The sequence below is a fragment of the Diadema setosum genome, chromosome 5, assembly GCF_964275005.1.
Source record: "Diadema setosum chromosome 5, eeDiaSeto1, whole genome shotgun sequence".
Taxonomy (NCBI): domain Eukaryota; kingdom Metazoa; phylum Echinodermata; class Echinoidea; order Diadematoida; family Diadematidae; genus Diadema; species Diadema setosum.
Window position 1 is genome coordinate 21519718 of NC_092689.1, and position 21603 is coordinate 21541320.

At 38.9% G+C, this 21603-nt stretch overlaps 1 protein-coding gene across 1 annotated transcript in view; it reads left to right on the forward strand.

Annotated features, from left to right (window-relative positions):
- LOC140228780 (broad substrate specificity ATP-binding cassette transporter ABCG2-like) overlaps positions 1–21603 on the forward strand; it is a 144413-nt gene that overhangs the window by 27229 nt on the left and 95581 nt on the right. The window contains exon 6 of the mRNA XM_072309054.1: positions 1354–1506. Within this exon, the coding sequence (XP_072165155.1) occupies positions 1354–1506 (153 nt within the window). The remainder of the gene's footprint in view (positions 1–1353; positions 1507–21603) is intronic.

Genomic DNA, 21603 nt, shown 5'->3' on the forward strand with positions numbered 1-21603 from the left:
AATGAAATATGTCCAAATTCCTCGTGAAAGTAGTATGCATTTGTCCAAAAAATATGGTCCATGCAGAAACTAGAAATACCGCTATGGCGACTGGTATGCCTCCGCCATAATGCATGGTTCTGCTAATATATGGATAGTATGCCTTGACAATGTGTGATGACATCAGTTTCACATAACTTTCAAAATATTAAATGACATGTTTGATACTAATGTGTTGAATGTTCACTTTCCTTGAGCTGGGCTAAATTGGATGAATTAATGCATTGTCTAAGAGAGCAGGTATTTGGGGATTTGAAGAGTTTCACTTGATTTTTTTTGACCCTTTTTATAAGTTCATGCATTGAGTAATTTTCAAGTTATATAGGATAGGTGTAGTTTTAATACTAAATAGTAACATTTTAGCATTTTAACCACGCCTTTGGCCTTGACCTTTGACCTATCACCCTAAAATTCCCAAGAGAATCACTTCTTTGAGGAAAAACATGCATAAATAAACATGTTCTAAGTTTCATTATGACACCTTGAGCCACTTTCGAGAAATAGAGGAAGAAGTAAAATTTAGCACTTTTACTTGACTTTTGACATAAGGGAAATATAAGGGAAATAATGACATTTTGAGGGTTGACCCGGACCATTGACCCCTGACCTTTGACGACATGACCCCTAAATTTCCTAGGTAATCACTGCCAGTCTGTACATGTATATATTTTAAGTGCCATGGGGATAACTTGAATATTTCCTAGATATGGAGAAGAAAAAGTGAAATTTTTACCTATTCACTCGACGTTTAACCTTTGACCTCCTGACCCAAACCTCTCTCGAGAGAATCTTTATTTGGTAGTACAGTCATGTATACACTAAGTTTCAAGAAAATACCTTCAGGCATTGCATAGGTATGAGGGAAGTAGTGACATTTTGAGCATTTGACCTTGACCTTTGACCTTGAACATGTGCGCCCAAAAGTTGATAGGCACAACTTCTCCCACTCATACATATTCATGCAAAGTTTCATTGTGGTTGTTTAGTGACGCTGTCCACAAAATTGATTACGGGCGGAAGGACAGACGGACGGACAACCCGAAAACGATGCCTCCGGCGACACTTCGTGGAGGAGGCATAACAACTGTTAATATTTCGATTTCGTCGGTTTTGTTTTAAACTGCCAAATTTTTACATGGGGTAGAGAAATGAATACTCCCGTCCAGAGTATTAAAGACAAACTATATGAATTTGAGTCTGTCAAACGAGGTGACATATTTTGGTTCATTACAGATAATCATTATTCGTGACTTTTTATAGGTTTAGAGCTCGGCGGTTACATTTACGTTTTGCACCTTCTTTCGACTATCACAGGATGATGTTGTCATGGGTACGCTCACTATCAGGGAAAATCTGTCGTTCTCCGCAGCACTTCGTCTACCAAAGACAGTCAACAAGAGAGAAAGAGGAGACCGTGTGATTGACATCATCAAGGAGCTCGGCCTCATGCACGTTGCCGACAGCAAAGTTTGTTCACACTTTTTGTTTCTCACTTATGACCGATAATAAGTCTCTAATAAATGGTTTATTTGTTCTTAAAAATCATACATGCATATTATAATTTATGAAGTAGGGTCCATACGGGTACTTCTGCTGAGATTGATAAGGAGAGGGAACAATGCGTCTACACCCATATGATAAGGTGTCAAAAAGTTACCCTTTTTTTCCAGCACCTAACCCGTGTTCTTCTCTGTTTAACAATGTCACCAGGGGATTAGTTGTTAGTACATTGTCCGCTCATTATACTAATCTCATTAAGTTATAACACAGCGTATAATTTCATTTGTCGTAACCTATCCAAGCTTTGATTGGTTTCATAATATCCAATTAGCATTGCATTTTGATATCCAATCGGATTTAAAGTTCATGCGAACAGGTCACTTAAGTTCCTTACTAGTCTGATGACCACACCGATACCATCAAATAGCTTCACTTGCTCTGTCAGAGATTTATACCACCAAACAGATATTTTCTTTCTTCTTTAAGCGTGAAACTCTTTGCTGTTTAAATACTTAATTTATTAAATTACAGTAGGTTCAATTCACTTTTTTTGCATGATCGCAATCTTTAAGATCTCGATCTTTTGCCAGTGTGGATTTGAATTCACGATGAGTTAGCCAAGTCGGTAGCGCGTCTGTCTCACGATCCAAAGGACCTCGCTTCTATTCCCGGGTCCCACTGAGTAATGTTGTGTGTAATCGCACCATCCCTTCTAATAAAAGGCAAAACACTCTGTCCCTCAGATAGGACATAAAATGGAGATCCCGTGTGTGAGAGAGTTACAACCCATGCTCGTAAAAGATCTGGCTTCATTTATTCATCGCAAAGACCGGGGAGTTTAATCCTGTGAAGTGCTCCCGCCTAACATCCAACTGGACCTCATGGAAGACCAGCTATTGCAGTTGAATATGGGCTATCCAGCCGTCTTCTCAGACGGAAATAATAAAAAAAAAAATCCAATTATAATTATAATACAATTATAATCATTGCTCATGCTTACAAATGTGCAGTCACATGCATAAAAAAAAAAGCAAGGATAATAGGAACCAGAAAATAGCGTGGAATGACAGTCGACGTCTAGCTCTTTGCAAATCAGACAGATGCAAACTATTTTATTTTTGATGTGCACTAATGTGTTACCATGGTTACTGTTAGTCACTGATAGTTATAAATAAAATGTTCTAGTTTAAATGAGAAAAACAAATTTATGAACAATTCATCACGTGATGAATACATAAACCAACAAAATAGGTGGAACCGTATAGAATATAACACATCGTATTTTATACGGTTCCACCTATTTTGTTGGGTTATGTATTTCGAATGATTTCATTCCAATCATCGCCGCTGTTATTGCTTATCTATACTATACTGCCACTACTATTCCATTATTTTCACTGCCAGTGTATGTCATGATATTGCCGCTCCGTTGTAGTAAATGTCATAATGCTGTCTATATTCTCTTTGATTTTCTTTTGGCTTTTTCATTTTGCCTTGTTTTTGCCTTATTCTGTTCCAATACACGCAGATTGGTTGCTTTTTTTTTTTCTTTTTTTTTCTTTTTTGCTTTCTTGCTTCTTTTGTTTACGTCCCAAGCCCTTGAAAAAGACCGGTAACTCGGTCGAAAGCTCGGGAGAATTAAAGGCTATTAGTGAACATACACAAAAATAATGCAGCACCCACAACGTACGAGGCCGAGCCCACTTCCCGTATATATATATATATATATATAGAGAGAGAGAGAGAGAGAGAGAATAATAATAATGACCAAAATTTCTCGATCCAAAGATCGGGAAGTTTGACTGCCAGTGTCAACGGACGACGAAAGATCGCGAAAACTTCGCAGTTTTTTGTCAGTGTGAGCGCGGCTTTTGTCAATGTTTAATAATTTGTTGACTTGGTAACAGTAAAATTTTTGTCGAAAAAATATTGTGAAGTGATATAACTCCGTCGGCTTTTGACCGTTTGACTTGAAGTCTTACTCATCTGACTGCTATAATATTTAAATATGAAAGCTTCATTTTTCGTCAACGTCAAACAACGTGTTAACCCTATAAAGCCCAAGAGGGGCACATTGTGCCCCCTACCATATTTTCGTTTGCCACTCCTACACCCTTTACTTGATTTCAACCAAATTTGGTGACTTTTCCTGAAATCTTATTGCAAACATTCTGATATATAATTAGCTATGTCCGATATTGCTAGTTGCCATGGCAACCGTAAACTGACAACCATGTTCGTCAGATTTTGCACGATTTTCTGTTCCAACAGTTAACAATATAATAATGGATGAAATGGGGGTCTCTTGGCTGGAATTTGCTGAAGGTCCAAAATTTGAAGTAATATGGTTTTGAATTACCCTGAAATGCTCTTCTTATTATTTCCTTTATTTTTATATGACATAGGTTTCAAACAATAGATATAATAGAAATAATCGAAAACACAACATTTTCCAAAGACTACCCTTTTATTTTGTGTAATCTTCACACAAGCTTTGCCTGTAATATCATTTTGTTTATCATATTATCAATCTGCAAACTCAAAATTTCAATATTTTGGAAATATGAAATGCGATACTAATATATGTACCCATTCCAAGCAATACATTATAGGTTTCATATATTTCTTTATATTGTAATGAAAAGCGCCCCACATTTTGACCTTGAGAAATGTCAACCATAACAAATAGTGAAGGTTGACTTTTTTTCCTTTGTGGTAAATATGAAAACGACTGATATAAATAGAAACATGTACACTGGTGTTAAAGAAATAAAAAGAAAAAAAAAACATGATTTTAGCGTATTTCCTATTTACTTCTTTATATTTTGGTAAACAGCGCCCTCAGGGGATGACCTTGAGAAATTTCAAATGTTGGGTCACGTAGAGTATGAGTTGCTCTACCCATGTTGCAAATATGACGGTCATACATCAAATATTTAAAAAAAAAAGTTATATAGGGGCACAATGTGCCCCCTTGGGCCTGGAAGGGGTCAAAATTGCTTGGGCTTTATAGGGTTAACGTGGTAACTAGTTTTTTTTTTATTAAAGATACGAAAAATATTGCTGATTGACCTAACTCCCTCAGTTCTCTGAGCATTTCACTTTAAATTTGGAGCATGTGACTGCTGTAGTATATACATGTATGTGCGAACTTCGTTGTTTATCAGTGGTGAACATTGTGCTGCCAAGGTAACAGCATTTCTCTAGCTATCTTAGTTTTTTTTAGCATTCGATTTCAAATTTGGCCTATGTGACCGGTGTAATATTTACATGAGCAAAATATTTCTGTTGTGGATCAATGCGTTGCCATGGTAACAACAGTTTTTCAATAAAGGACATACATCAATATTGTGGATTGAGCAAACTCTCTCAGGTTTAGGTGGGGGTATCAATCACATTCAGTAATAATTGTAGCCTCGTTTTTATACCAACTTTTAAATAGATAGGCCTGATAACTACCGGCTTAATTTGCTCTCATTGTACATTTTAAAAAGTTTAGACGATTGTGATCAGTAGAGATATATAATAATTATCGGACCATGGATAAGTCATATTCAGTTTTGTCATAATAAGTCTTTATAATAGAAAATACTCTATAGGATATGAATATCACAATTGTGAGTCAAATACTGAATAATGTTTCAGCAGTATCGGACTTTGTACCAAAATGTGTTGACTTTTGCTTATATGAGCTGTACATGTTTTGAACAAAAACTGAAATGAATAATAAAGAGAATGGAAAATAATAGTTGAGATGAATTTTCAATTCAGCAATTATTTCATACATTGCTTAATATTTAAGGAATAACTATAGGGCTTCCAAGGTACTACTACTTGAAAATGTGCTAGATATTGGTTAGAGTGACTGCATAGGTGACGGCAGTAGGTGTGGTAAGATAATAAATGAGCATGTAGTCAAGGCGCTAATTCCTGTAAGGGGCTTAATTAAGGAGTTCGTTCAACCCACTCCGCAGAAAAGGTTTGACCAAACAGGGTGGAAGATGGGACCTCCATGAACATCCCCAGGTAGTATGCGATTCCAAATTGTGGCATCAGTAAAATTTAACAGGCCACTTTTCATCGTTATTTGTTAGAACAAACGTAAAAAAAAAAAATCTGCACACGCCAAGACTATTACACGCACCACTAGCACTGCTACAGGCGCCAGTGCCAGTTGTGCGTGCAGTAGTCTTAGCGTGCGCAGACTTTTTCTTCGACAAACAAGGGTTTTTGCCTGCAAACTAACTTTTCACGCCAAGCTGGGCTCGGTGTAGTGTAGTTTCTAGCCGTTTTTATTTCGTCTTTTTTTTTCCGAGTTGCAGCAAGCCGAGTGAGAGCGCATACCCAGTGATTGCGACGCCCGAACCGTTTTTTGTCGCAATCACTGGGCATGCGCTATCACTCTGCTTAACGCAATACAGCGGGCTTCTGCACAATACACAACCTGCAACTCAGAGAAATAAAGACGAAATAAAAACGGCTAGAAATTAGACTAGGGTCGGTGACGCTTGTCGCTAGGGCACTGAAAATGACAAAATTATAACAGTTTTTGCATTTATTTCATGAAGAATTCATTAAAACTCCATAAAACTATATATGTACATGTTGCTAGAGATGTCAGTAATACGATGGGATATATTGTAAGGTATAATATTATGCATGGTTACCATGGTAACCAGATGCCTATAGGTGATTGGTAACCCCCAAAATGCCTCCTGCTGCAAACTTTGATATTCTTTTTTTATGTTATAGATGCAATTTAAGTTTTTTTTGTATTATCGTAAAAAAAAAGTTTTCCCCGTGTTGCCATGGCAACCAGTATTATCCAATCAGGATTCAGCTGTCAATAACTTAAAAACTAAAGCCCATAATTTCAAAAAGCTCAATAAGCATGTCCTTCCTTCTGCATAAGTGTACCACATAAATATGTGAAGAAAATATTGAAGCATTCTCATGTTACAGCAAAATTTGTAAACAAAGGCATAATAAACGGCAATTGAAAGAAAGATATCATTTTCGAATAGTAAAAAACGCTGTACTATCCATCAAGGAATTAAAAACGTACTTTTGTGTTTGTTAGCTATTGTAAAAAAATATATATATATAATAGAATAAAATGAAAAATCATGATATGTAAATTTGTATCAAAATGTGCAGTAATGAATTAATGCTAAGGAGAGAATGAGGGAAAAATCTTGGGCGTCCTTTCCCTTTTATCCAGGCTAATTTTATAGTGTTGAGGTAGGTACTTTAAGATCCGATCTACAGTGGTTGATGTGCACGAAAGGCAAAAGAAACAAACCTGTCTAGATTCCAAATATTTTTGGGGGGTTACCATATAGGCATCCGGTTACCATGGTGACCATGCACAATATTATACCTTACAATGTATCCCATTGTATTGCTGACATCTCTAGCAACATGAACATAATAGTTTTATGGAGTTTTGATGAATTCTTCATGAAATAAATCCAAAAACTGTGATAATTTTGTCATTTTCAGTGCCCCATTAGCGACAAGCGTCACCGACCCTAGTCTAATTTCTAGCCGTTTTCATTTCGTCTTTATTTCTCTGAGTTGCAACTTGTGTATTGTGCAGAAGCCCGCTGTATTGCGCTAAGTCGAGTGAGGGCGCATACCCAGTGGTTGCGACAAAAAAAAACGGTTCGGGCGTCGCAATCACTGGGTATGCGCTCTCACTCGGCTTGCTGCAACTCGGAGAAATAAAGACGAAATAAAGACGGCTAGAAACTACATTACACCGACCCCAGCTTGGCATGAAAAGTTAGTTTGCAGGCAACAACCCTTGTTTGTCGAAGAAAAAGTCTGCATGCGCTAAGACTACTACACGCACCACAGGCACTGGCGCCTGTAGCAGTGGTAGTGGTGCTTGTAGTAGTCTTAGCCAGCGCAGACTCTTTCTCAAACGATAAGGTCTTGTCGCAACTAAAGTGGCCTGTAAAATTTTATTGATACCACAATTTGGAACCACATACTACCTAGGGGTGTTCCAGAGGGTCCAACCGACCACCTCATACAGTCAAACCTTTTCTGCGGGGTGGGTTGAACGAAGTCATTTTTTCTGGGTCCCTGCGCCTTGACTAATATTATTTCCTGGTAAAAATACTCTATAGATGTGTGTATAAATAAATAATCGATTCATTATATTCCTGCCCATATTACCAGAATTTCCTGGTGAAAAAGAAATTACCATGAATCTGCGTGAAATTCAGTAACATGGTAAGCAATTCACCAGGAATTTCTAGTCAATTTTACACATGTCAGTATTAAACTTAAGATAACTAAGAAACGGGCAAATTTTAACACTTTTTGTGTAGGGTACCTGCGAATTCTGAGACTAGGGTCAATTTTACACGGATTATGTTGTATCTTTAACATAGTGTTTTTGTGTGGATGTAAACTTTCCATGAAACAAAGTATTTTGGGATATAACAGGCCTGTCATCAATATAAATTTGTGTTACAGAGGAGGATAAGGCATGCGCAATTTTTGGTAAGACCAGACATTCATTTAATTGGAAAGTGATGGCGCTATCACGTAGACGCCTACACACCTCGTTTGTCTTAATATTAATTTGTTTTAATTTGTATGTTTGTGTTGGACTGACTGCTCGCATTACCTGTCTGGTGCCTACAAGAAACCGCCAAGATCAATCTGGGTGCAGTATTTTCAGGTAGAACATTTTTGAATTGCAGAGCAAACATGTTGATTTTTCACTGGACTCTCGCTGTTGTCTCAGTATATCAATTACGGACCATCAACGATAGCCAGACCGTTAGTTCCGGCAGCCTACTCTGGCGTCCCACGGCGCGTACCGCCAGACGAGGTAGCCCGTTTGATAAAATGAATGCCAAACTTGAACTTCCCGCGCACAGGTCACAGCAAAGACGCCGCCTGTCATACCCAGTGGATTCTTTGTTAAGGTTACGTAATCACGCCTCTACGTCCTTACCACACGTAACGTTGGACACCATTCGACAACTTGGAATTGACCGTCAATCTCAGAGGCAAAAGCACAACCACAGAGGTAAAAAAGGGGGGGACTGACGACTTCGAAGGAAGATCGGACATGGGATGACATCGGCCGACTTGTCACCCCTGCGAATGGGAAGCGAACTGCCACAAAGAAATAGAACTAATCTGATATGTGTACCGCTTGTGTCACCTTCATTGGTAACCCGAGTTTCCTACATTTCTTTTGGCGAACTCCCGGTCGCTCAACAACAAATTTGATGAGTTCTCCTCCTATGTTTGAACTTATAATATCGATGTCACAGCAGTCACAGAAACCTTGTTTCGTTCCGATCTACCAGACGATGATGGTGCAGAATTACGATGTGCTCATGAAATCGAGATCGCACCGCCGGGGAGGGGGAGTAGCTTTGTATGCAAAGCAATCACTGAACTCCCAACCGGTTTCAGACATCATCGTTCCTGATGAATTAGAAGTTGTATGGTTGAAAGTCTTCCCAGAACGTCTTCCACGATCCGTTTCCATCATTGTCGCGGACATTTATCACCCACCCAACGCGGCCACAGCCGAATACCTAATCGATCATCTTCTTGAATCGATGGACCTCATTTCGTCTAAGCACCCCAATGCTGGCTTTATCCTATTGGGGGACGTCAATGAACTCGACGTCACTCCGCTCACTGCCGGTAATGAATTTGCACAAGTTGTTGACAAACCGACCAGGGGTCATCAAACACTGGACAAAATTGTGAGTAATATAAGCCAATTTTATGTGACACCATCGATACCACCCCCACATGCCGGCCATATGGTCTCCACGGGAATTCACACCTAAGCTGAATCGAGTGCACACACGGACAACTCGACTGATGCCGGGAAGTGCCATGAGTGAATTCGGCCAGAAGCTGAGTGACTGTGATTGGTCTCATGTTCAAGATCTACTGATGTTGACGCAAAATGTGAGACATTTTATTCAACCCTCCTGCCTCTGATCGACACATACTTCCCCACACGTACAACAAAAACGCATGACAATGACAAACCTTGGATCACACCCAAAATCAAATCCCTGATCAAGCAATGTCGGAGGGCATTTGCCGCTGGTAAAACAGCACGCTGGAGACACATAAGAAACAAGTTAACCCGATGCATAGCCTCTGCAAAGTCTTCATTTTATGTGGACCGCGTACAAAAAATGAAAAAGACCAACCCCTCCCAGTGGCATAGAAGTATAACATCTATGACTGGAATAAGAACTAATCAGACATCTGCAGTTGAGTGACTGCAGCTGGACAGATCAACCAGTCTTTCATCAATGTCGCCAAGGACATCGACAAACTGGACCTCACGTCCCTTCCCTTGTTCCTACCGACTGCCGAGCCTATCCCACTCGTTCAGCTATGGGAAGTATACAGAGAGCTTCGTTCTATCAACCCGCGGAAAGCCTCTGGCCCAGACGGCATTCCGGCCAAAATCATCACCGAGTTCGCTTATGAACTGAGCAATCCGCTTGCCCACCTCATCAACGCATCTTTCAATGACACTTCCGTGCCCAAACAATGGAAGCGCGCGATCACTGCACCAACCCCCCCCCCCAAAAAAAGCCATCTATTGAAGATCTGAGACCAGTCTCTCTAACGCACCACTTTTCAAAAATAGCCCAAAAGTTCATAACCCGCCGGCTAATGAGCAGCATTAGCACCTCTGTTGACCCGTCTCAATCTGGAAATAGGAAATGACATGCAACGGCGAATGAACGATGAATGCCCCGCCCACAGTAGTCGCGTAGATCTGTAGCTTCCTCTCCGGCCGCGAGCAGTGTGTTAGATACATGTTCACGTACTCTGATTGGCTGGAAGTTTCCGCGGTCGCCCCTCAAGGAACTTTGCTCGGTCCGGTCATTTTTTGTGTGTGTATGATCAACGACGCGTGTCGTCATAGCGCCCACCCCAGTTGGAAGTATGTCGACGATTTGTCATTACTGGAATGCAGGAAAGTGAACTCTTCAGAACACGGTACATGATCTGGATACTTGGTCAACAAATAACGACATAAAAATTAAACCCCAAGAAATGTGTTGCAGTGAATGTCAGTTTCGTATGCACAGAAATGATTCCGCCAAAAATAGCAATTGGAAACGAAGAGGTAAATGAAGTATCAGTTGTAAAACTACTGGGAGCGAATCCAACGAAGGGCTGTGGAGCCGGGAAATGTGCAAACGCCGGGAAATGTGCAAACGCCTGGAAATGTGCAAACGTCTCGCCGGGAAATGTGCAAACGCCGGGAAATGTGCAAACGTCTTGCCGGGAAATCTGCAAATCTCTAAATTTCATCCGCGGGAAATGTGCAAACGTGACGCCGGGAAATGTGCAAATGTTCAATTTTGCCGGGAAATGTGCAAAACGTCGCCGGGAAATGTGCAAACCATTCATTTCACCTATATTATGTGGCGATGGAAGAGAAACTCTCAATCAAAGCTGCGCACGAACCATAACCATCTTTACCACCTAGTACACGGCGAGTTGTAATGTTCTTAAAATTTTCTGTAGATTTTGATTTTTTATGCTATTTCCCCTATTTTGGGGGTGCTGAACACGAATCCACTTGTTGCATTTTTCTAACCGACGTCTTCACCCGTTGCCATGACAACGCATTATTTTCCTTAAAAGAACATGTATTCTTCATTAAACATCATAAAATCATGATGTAAACACCAAAATATGTCATTATAAATCCTTTTTAATCAGACTTGAGAAAGAGTACAATTTTCGTAATGTCATGGTTACCTTATAGCAATGACGGTTACCATGGCAACAACTATTTATAAAGAACAAATCATATTTTTCATGAAAAAGCAAGAAAACATGACAAGATTGAGTGGAATATTTATCATAAATAACTATCTTGATTATCAGCTTATTTTTCCACTATGTTCATTTCACATCAGTTTCGTTGCTATAGCAACATGACAAAAGCTGCCTTTTAAAGAAAAATAAGCATTGTGATTGAAAGAAAAGCAAGAATACGTCCATAGATGATAAATTTCTGCATAGTGAGATTTTTGGAGCTATTTCCTTTATTTTGTCGGTGCCAAACACGAATCGACCTGTTGCCATATTTCTAAATGACATCTTTAGCCGTTGCCATGGCAACAAATTATTTTCTTTGAAATAACATGTATTCTTCATTAAACATCGCAAAAGCATGCTAAAAACACCAAAATAAGTCAATATAAACGTATCACGCTTCAATCAAATCAAAAATCACAATTTCCAACTGTCACAGCAACCTCATAGCAAAAACGGTTGCCATGGTAACAGCTATTTTTTAAAAGAAAATGAATTTTTTTCATCAAAAAGCATGAAAAGATGAAAAGTTTGAGTAGCATACTCATTACAAATTGCTATGATAATTATCAGCTTTTTTCACTACGTTCATGCCACATTATTATCGTTGCTATGGCAACTTTTTTTCTCCCTAGAAAGGAGAAGTATCCCATTAAAAGAACTACAATAAATAAAAGATCAATTTTTGTAGAGTTTAATTTTTCGGCTCTGTTTTTTTTTTACTATCTTGGGAATGCTGAAAAGAAATCCACCTATGGCCACTTTTCTAAATGATGTTTTCAGCCGTTACCATGGCAACAAATTATTTTCTTTAAAAGAACATGTGTTTTTCATTGACATCATGAAAAAAACATGTTGTTAAGGCCAAAATATGTCAATATATGAATTTTTCCTGAATTAATGAAAACAATCCTTTCTTTTTCAATTACATTGTTACCTCATAGCAATGACAGTTGCTATAGTAACAATTCTTAAAAAGAAAATACTGATATTTCAATTTAAAAAAAAAAAGAAAAAATGACGAGATTGAGTAGCATATTCATTACAAATTACTATCAGCTTTTGTTTTCACAACGTTCATTCCACATCATTTCTTTTGCCATAGCAATAACATGAGAAAAGTGTTTTTTGAGGATTAAAGTTCTATAGCAATCTGTAGGAAATTAATATAGCGGAGGTATCACTGTCATTTAAGTTTATCAAATGTCTTGGAGACATTACTGCTGAAACAGAGTACATCATGACGATAAAATCTGAACTTTTGGGGAGGTTTTTAGACATTTGTATTGCTTATTATTTGTATTTTATGTTTCCTGGGTATATCTATGGTTTGAAAAAAAAATCTATTCCTTAGCATGTTGTTGCGAAAGGAACAGATATGATGTTCCATGAACAGAATTATATATGGCTAATAGTCTTGCTCATTTGTAATACTTCAAAATTTAGGCCATAATTTCACATTTTTTTCTTGAAGATTTTTTTTTCTAAAAAAAATTGATGCATTTCCATGGCAACCATGTTAAATATTAACCATTATTTCGGATATCTAAGGTTTTAAAAGTGCAATGTGATCAGAAATTCAGGAAGCTGACTAAACTTTTGTGTTTTTACGTATTTGTTTTTTGTTTAGTGTATTCTTTCCTTCCTTATCTAATGAGTAACGTTAATTTTTTTCTTTAAAAAGCAGTTTTCTCATGTTAATTCTATAGCAACGAAGTGGGATGAATATAGTGAAAACTAGAAATGTCGCTATGGCGACTGATGCCTCCGCCATAATGCATGATTCACCCAATAGGTGTATAGTGCAATGTCTTCACAATGTGTGATGACAGTTTCACATAACTGGCAAAGCATTGAAATGACAGGTTTGTCAGAAATATCTTGAATGTTCACTTTCCTTGAAATAGGTAGAAACATTTTGATATAATAGTCTAAGAGTGCAGGTACATGTATGTATTTGGGGAATTGAGGATTTTTACTTGACTTCTGACTGACCCCTTTCATAAGTTTATGCATTGTGTAATTTTCAAGGTATGAAGAAAGAGTGTAATTACAGTATAAAATAGATTCTTTTTTTTGTATTTAAACCTGGCCTTGACCCTTAACCTTTCACCTTTGACCTTCTGGCAGGAAACTCCCAAGAGAATCTCCATTACGTAATACATGTATATAAAGTTTTAAAAATAATAATACAAGCATTGCATTGCTAGTAAGTGAGGGAAATAGTAAAATTTTGACGAGTTGACCTTGACCTTTGACCCCCTGACTACTGACCCATGACCCCTAAATTCCCTAGATAATCCCTGCCAGTCAGTACATGCGTATGCACCAAGTTCCATGAAGATACATTGAACCATTTGCGAGAAAAGTGAAATTGTAAACATTTTCACCTAATCTTTGACCTTTTGACCTTTGACCTTATGACATGAAACTCTCTCTGGAGAATCTTTATGCAGTAGTACATGTCTACACTAAGTTTCAAGAAAATACCTTCGGGCATTGCATGGATATGGGGAAATAGCAACATTTTTGGCATTTGACCTTGACCTTTTGACCTTTGACCTCTTGCCAATGTCACTAAAATCTACTCAACTAATTGCCCCATCATGCATCATCCTCGGACAAAGTTTGGTGAAATTTGCTTGATCCAGTCTTGAGTTATCGCGTAAACAGATACAATTTCATGATTTCACCTTGACCTTTGACCTTTTGCCGATTTCACCCAAAATCTAATCAAGTAATTGCCTCATCGAACTTTATACTTGGACCAAGTTTGGTAAAATTCCAGTCGATATTACTCAAGTTATCGCGTAAACTAAAGCGGACGGACATACGGACGTACGGACGGACGGACAACCCGAAAACATAATGCCTCCGGCACCACTTCGTGGCGGAGGCATAAAAAAAAAAGAACTGACAATAATTTGTTATAAATATGTTACTCAATCTTGTCATTTTTTATGTTTTTCATAATGAATTGTTGTTACCATGACAACTGTCATTGCTATGAGGTAACCATGGAATTGAAAAATTGTGACGTTTTACTAAATTAAAGAGACATGTTTATCTTGACACATTTTGGTGTTAACAGCATGTTTTCATAATGATTAAAGAAGAACACATGTTCTTTTAAAGAAAATAATTTGTTGCCATGGCAACGGCTGAAGACGTCATTTAAAAAAAATGACCACAGGTGCATTCCTGTTCAGCATCCCCAAAAGAGATGAAAAAGCACAAAAGATTTAAACTTTTCTGAAATTGATCATTTGTCTATTTTGTTATTTCTTTCCTTTTTAATGAAACAGTTTTTCTTTCTATGAAAGAAAGTTTTCCTCATGCTGTTGCCATTACAACGATAATAATGTGAGATGAGCATCGTAAAAAAAAAACTGACAATCATAGTTAGACCCCAACTGGTAATGAAATAACTTTTTCAATCAATCTTTTCATGATTTCATGCTTTCTGATAAAAAAAAAAATCATTATTTTCTTTTAGAAATAGGTGTTACCATGGCAACCGTCATCACTATGAGGTAGCTGTGATATTCGGAAATTATGATTTTTAATTTAATCAAAGAAATATGTTCATATTTACATCTGTTGGAAATTACAGTTAGTTTTTAAAATGTTTAATGAGGAATACATGTTCTTTTAAAGAGAATAATTTGTTGCCATGGCAACGGCTAAAGATGTCAATTAGAAATATGGCAACAGGTGGATTCGTGTAGCGGCACTCCCAAAATAAGGGAAAGAACACAACAAATCTATTAAACTCTACGAGACTTACAAAAATGTATTATCTACCGATTTATTTCATTCTTACTTTCCTGTTAATTGAAATACCTATTTTTTTCTTTAAAAGGCAGCTTTTGTCATGTTGTTGCTATAGCAACGAAAAGGAAGTGAAATGAACATAATGGGAAAGAGGTGATAGTCATAATAGTAGTTAGTAATCAATATTCCACCCGATCTTGTCACATTTTCTTGCTTTTTCATGAAAGTATCACTACTTTCTTTGAAATAGTTGTTACCATGGCAACCATCTTTGCTATGAGGTAACCATGGCGTTATAAGAATTGTGATTTTTAATTTGAGTAAAGAGATGTTTACATTGACTTATTTCGGTGTTTACTGCATGTTTTTATGATGTTTAATAAAGAATACACGTTCTTTTAACGATAATAATTCGTTGCCATGGCAACGGGTGAAGACGTCAGTTAGAAAAATGGCAACAAGTGGATTCGTGTTCAGCACCCCCAAAATAGGGGAAATAGCACAAAAAATCAAAATCTACAGAAAATTTTAAGAACACCCCAAAATTGTGACAACTCGCCGTCTACTAACCTGTCTTAGCGACCATCTGTCTTTTTATGCCTCCGCCATGAAGACAATGGTGCCGGAGGCATTATATTTTCGGGTTGTCCATCCGTCCGTACGTACGTCCGTCCGCTTTCGTTTACGCGATAACTTGAGTAATATTGACTGGAATTTTACCAAACTTGGTTCAAGTATAAAGTATGATGGAGCAATTATTTAATAAGATTTTGGGTGAAATCAGCTTAAGGTCAGAGGTCAAAGGTCAAGGTCAAATCATGAAATTGTATCCGTTTACGCGATAACTCAAGACTGGATCGAGCAAATTTCACCAAACTTTGTCGGAGGATGCTGTATAATGGGGTAATTACTTGATAAGTATTCTAGTGAAATCGGACAGAGGTCAAAGGTCAAAGATCAAGGTCAAATCCTAAAATTTATCTGTTTACGTGATAACTCAAAACTGAATGAAGCAGCTTTCACCAAACTTGGTCCAGTGATGACGTATGATGGGACAATTAGTTGAGTAGATTTTAGTGACATTGGCAAGAGATCAAAGGTCAAAAGGTCAAGGTCAAATGCTAAAAATGTTGCTACAAGCGTATTTCCCCCATATCTATGTAATGCCCAAAGGTATTTTCTTGAAACTTAGTGTAGACATGTACTACTGCGTATAGATTCTCCAAAGAGAGTTTCATGTCATAAGGTCAAAGGTCAAAAGGTCAAAGGTGAGGTGAAAATGTTGCAATATCACTTTTCTCGCAAATGGTTCAATGTATCTTCATGGAACTTGGTGCATACGCATGTACTGACTGGCAGCGATTATCTAGAGAATTTAGGGGTCGTGGGTCAATAGTCAGGGGGTCAAAGGTCAAGGTCAACTCCTCAAAATTTTATTATTCCCTTCATATACTAGTACATGCAATGCTTGCATTATTAGTTTTAAAATTTGATATATAAGTGCATTACCTAATAGAGATTCTCCGGGAAATTTCCAGCCAGAAGGTCAAAGGTCAAGGGTTAAGGGTCAAGGGCCAGGTTTCAATGCCCCCCCCCCCCAAAAAAAATACTATTTTGTACTGTAATTACATTCTTTTTTCATACCTTGGAAATTACTCAATGCATAAACTTATAAAAGGGTCCGTCAGAGGTCAAGTAAAAATTCTCAACTCCCTAAATATGTGTACCTGCACTCTTAGACAATTATAGCAAACCCAGTTCATGAAAAGTGAACATTCAAGATATTTCTGACAAACCTGTCATTTCAATATTTTGCCAGTTATGTGAAACTGTCATCACATATTGTGAAGACATTGTACTATACACCTACTGGGAGAGTCATGCATTATGGCGGAGGCATCAGTCGCCATAGCGACTTTTCTATTTTTTTATTACATTCTCAGCATTTTCTTGCAAACCCTACAACGATTTTTCACCAGATTTGGCAGATAAAATCTTAATGGTGATATGATCGTAATTTGTCAAAATGAGCCCCCCCCCCCCCCACACACACACACCAGTCCTAAGGAGGGGGGAGGAGTTGAAGCCTCAGAGTCCCTATACCATGTATAAACGCTTGATTTTTTTTCTTCATCTGTCGAACCGAAAAAGAAAGAGCTAAGTTAGCGCTATGAAGACATTAATGACTAAAATTTCATGTTTGGTTATGGCGGACCCAGGGGTGCTCTGATCGGGGGTGAGGGGGAGGAGGGGGATTTTCGACACTTTCAGCACATTCTCGAAAAATCTAAGACGGATTTTCACCCAACTTGTGAAATACAGTCATATTCATGGTAATATAATCTTGATTTGTTAAAATGCGCCTCCGGCGAAGGGGGGATTAAAGCTTCACTTTTAATATCTCCTTAATATCCTTCTGTCAAACCGAAAAAGATAGAGCTGAGTTAGTGCTATGAAGACATTAACGTAATTAATGAATGAAATTTCATGTTTGATTATGGCGGGTCAAGGGGTGCCAGATCGTGGGGGGGAGGGTGATGAGTGGCGGGGGATATTCCACATCTTTAGCATCTTCTTGAAATATCTATGAGGGATTTTCCCCAAACTTGACAGATAGCAAGATTATGGTAATAATTATGATCTTAATTTGTTCAAATGAGCCCCCCTTCCCCCCCCCCCCCCCCGCCGAAGGGGGGGGGGACTGCTGGGGGTTGAAGCTTCAACGTCCCTGAAGACACAGCGTTAATGAATGAAATTTCATGTTTGGTTATGGCGCGGATTAAGGGGTCTCCAGATCGAGGGGGTGAGGGCAAAGAGAGGAATTTTCCACATTTTCAGCATCTTCTTGAAAAATCTACTACAGATTTTCACCAAAATTGCCAGATTGCCTCTTTACGGTGATATGCACTTAATTTGTGAAAATGAGCCCCCCTCCCATAGACACACACACACACACTGCTTAAGGGGGGGGGGTTGAAGCCTCGGCGTCCCTAAACTCAAGTTTTATCTTCTTCTGTCAAACCGGAAAAGAGAGCTTAGTTAGTGCTATGAGGACATTAATGGCTGAAATTTTTGTCCCCGCCGAACGAGTTCGAGCAGGGGACTATGAAACGGGCTCCGTACGTGTGTGTGTGTCCATCCGTCCGTCTGTGCGTCCGTGTGTGATCAAAATGTTCAATTTGCTACTTCTCTGTCATTTATGAGCCAATTTTGATTCTGTTTGCTTTATATGATAGCACTACATGGGAGCTTTGAAACTTCTACACAGAATTTCACTTGTGACCTTTGACCTTGACCTTTGACCTATATTGTACATTTTGCTTCAAAATGCTACTCCTTCGCCATTTCTAACCCGATTTCGATTCCGTTTACTTTGAGTGATGGCACTAGGTGAGGCTTCAAAACTTCTACACAGAATTTTGACCTTTCACTTCTTTGACTTTTGACCTTGATTTTTGACCTGTATTGTACATTTTGCTACAAAATGCTACTCCTTCGCCATTTCTAACCCGATTTCGATTCCGTTTGCTTTATGTGATGGCACTAGGTGAGGGCTTCAAAACTTCTACACAGAATTTTGACCTTTGACTTCTTTGACCTTTGACCTTGATTTTTGACCTATATTGTAAATTTTGCTACAAAATGCTACTCCTTCGCCATTTCTCACCCGATTTCGATTCCGTTTGCTTTATGTGATGGCACTAGGTGAGGGCTTCAAAACTTCTCACACAGAATTTTGACCTTTGACTTCTTTGACCTGTGACCTTGATTTTTGACCTGTATTGTACATTTTGCTACAAAATGCTACTCCTTCGCCATTTCTAACCCAATTTCACTTCCGTTTGCTTTATGTGATGGCACTAGGTGAGGGCTTCAAAACTTCTACATAGAATTTTGACCTTTGACTTCTTTGACCTCTGACCTTGATTTTTGACCTATATTGTACATTGGCTACAAAATGCTTCTCCTTCGCCATTTCTAACCCGATTTCGATTCTGTTTGCTTTATGTGATGGCACTAGGTGAGGGCTTCAAAACTTCTGCACAGAATTTTGACCTTTGACTTCTTTGACCTTTGACCTTGATTTTTTACCTATATTGTATATTTTGCTACTAAATGCTACTTCCGGCGGGGACATATATTACGCACCGCGTAATTTCTACTTTTCCTTGTATTCTATGTGGCGGATCGAGGGGTGTCTTTATCGGGGGGGTGAGGGGGAGGAGGGGGATTTTCACATATTCTGCATCCTCTTGAGAAATCTTTGACGGATTTCCACCGAAGGTGGGAGGTAGCATCTCTAGGGTAATAGAATCCCACTTTGTTCGATGGGGTAACAAGTCCAAGTTGTTCCCTTTCCCCAAATCTAGGGATAAGACCAGGGTAGCCCCCACGTCATTTAGTAAGCAGAAGTGAAATTTCATCAAAGTATAGATCTATCTTCTAAAAATGTGATAAGATTGTGTTCTATTACTCATGGTTGTATAGAAAAAAGTATGTATTCCGTTTTTTTCATATGTATAGGGTTTTCAATAAAATTCTGAATTCCACCCGAACGACCCCAACCCCCTTGTGTTGGTCCCTTTCAAGTTCAAGGGACGGATATGAGGTGGGGGGGGGACTCCATCTCCTCCCACTTTAGAGTTGGGGCAGTGCTCATTTAGACAAATTGGGGTCATATCACCAGATAAATACGCTACGCTACGTTTCAAGCTTGGCAAATATCTATTATATAAGGGTTTCAAGAAGAAGCTGAATATGTGACAAATCCGCCTCCGCCGCACTTAACATTAATATTCATGAATTAACTTACCATAACAGGCACCAGCACTCTATTAACTCCATCATTTTTGTATAGAAGGTTTTTTTTTAAGCTGATATATAATTTTATTATCCGAGGGATGCGTCTTGAGTTTTCAGGAAAAAGACAAAAAATGTGAGAATTAAGCCTCCTTCCTACCCACTCACCTTTTTGGGCATCCCTTCATCTGTCATTGTAAACTTGAGCCTACATCATGCATTGACTGTATTTACAGTACTATCAACATAAAGATGCTATGGCCAAGTTTGGTGAAAATTCGTCATAGATTTTTCAAGAAGATGGAGAAAATTTGGAAAACCCCCCTCCTTCCCCTGGTTACAGCTCGTTATTCCGAAGGTTCGTTATTCCGAAGGCTCCTTATTCCTAAGATTCGTTATTCCGAAGGTTCATTGTTCCGAATTTCATTTACGGATTAACCAGTCTTCGGAATAACGAACCTTCGGAATAACGCCACAAATTTTCGGATTAACGAACCCTTTTTCTATTTTCGGATTAACGAACCTCTATGTATAGGGACTTTGCGTATTTCGGGTTAACGACCCTTTGGAATAACGTACCTTCGGAATAGCGAACCTTCGGAATAACGAACAGCACCCCCTCCCCCTCACCCTCACCTACCCTCGATCAGAGCACGCCTAGACCCGCCATAATCAAACATGAGATTTCGGTCGTTAATGTCTTTACAGCACTAACTTTTTTGGTTCGACAGAAGTAAACAAAAATCAAGAGAATGGGGACTCAGAGGGTTCAACCCCCCCCCCTCCTCATCGGCGGGGGGGGGGGGAGGGGGATTCAATTTAAAAAATTAAGATCGAATCACCATACTATCTGCCAAGTTTGGTAAAAATCCGTCATAAAGACTATGCAGAAAATGTGGAAAATCCCTCTCACACCCCTTATCAGCGCACTCCTGGACCCGTCATAATCAAACCTGAAATTTTAGTAACTGTAGTGTCTTCATATAACGTAGTTCCATATTCTTCGGTTCAACAGAAGAAGATTATAGGTTCCAGAGTTTAGGGACCTGAAACTTCAACTCCTCCTCCCCCCCCCCCCCCCCTTGGCGGTGGGAGGGGATGGAGCTCATTTTACCCTATAAGACCATATCACCGTAAAGATGGTATCTGCCATTTAAGTTTGGTGAAAATCCTTCTTGGGACTTATTGATCAAGAAGATGCAGTAAGTGTGGACAATCCCCCTCCTCTCCATCACTCCCCCCACCCCCAATCAGGGCACCCCTGGATCTGCCATAATCAAACATGAAATTTCTTTCTTTTTTTTTTTGTTCGACAGAAAAAGATTTTTAAAAAATCCGAGTTTAGGGACTCTGAGGCTTCAACCCCCCCCCCCCTTTTCGGCCGGGGGTGGGGGTGGGGGAGGATTGGGGGCTAATTTCAATTCATAAAGATCATATCACCGTAATGAGGCTATCTGACAAGTTTCGTGAAAATCTGTCCTAGACTTTTCAAGAAGATACTGACAATGTAGAAAATCCCTCTCCTCCTCTCACCCCCTCCCCCGCGATCCGAACACCCCTGGATCCGTTATAATCAAACATGCAATTTCAGTCATTAATGTCTTCATAGCACTAGTTCAGGGACTCTGAGGCTTCAATTTGAAGACTCCT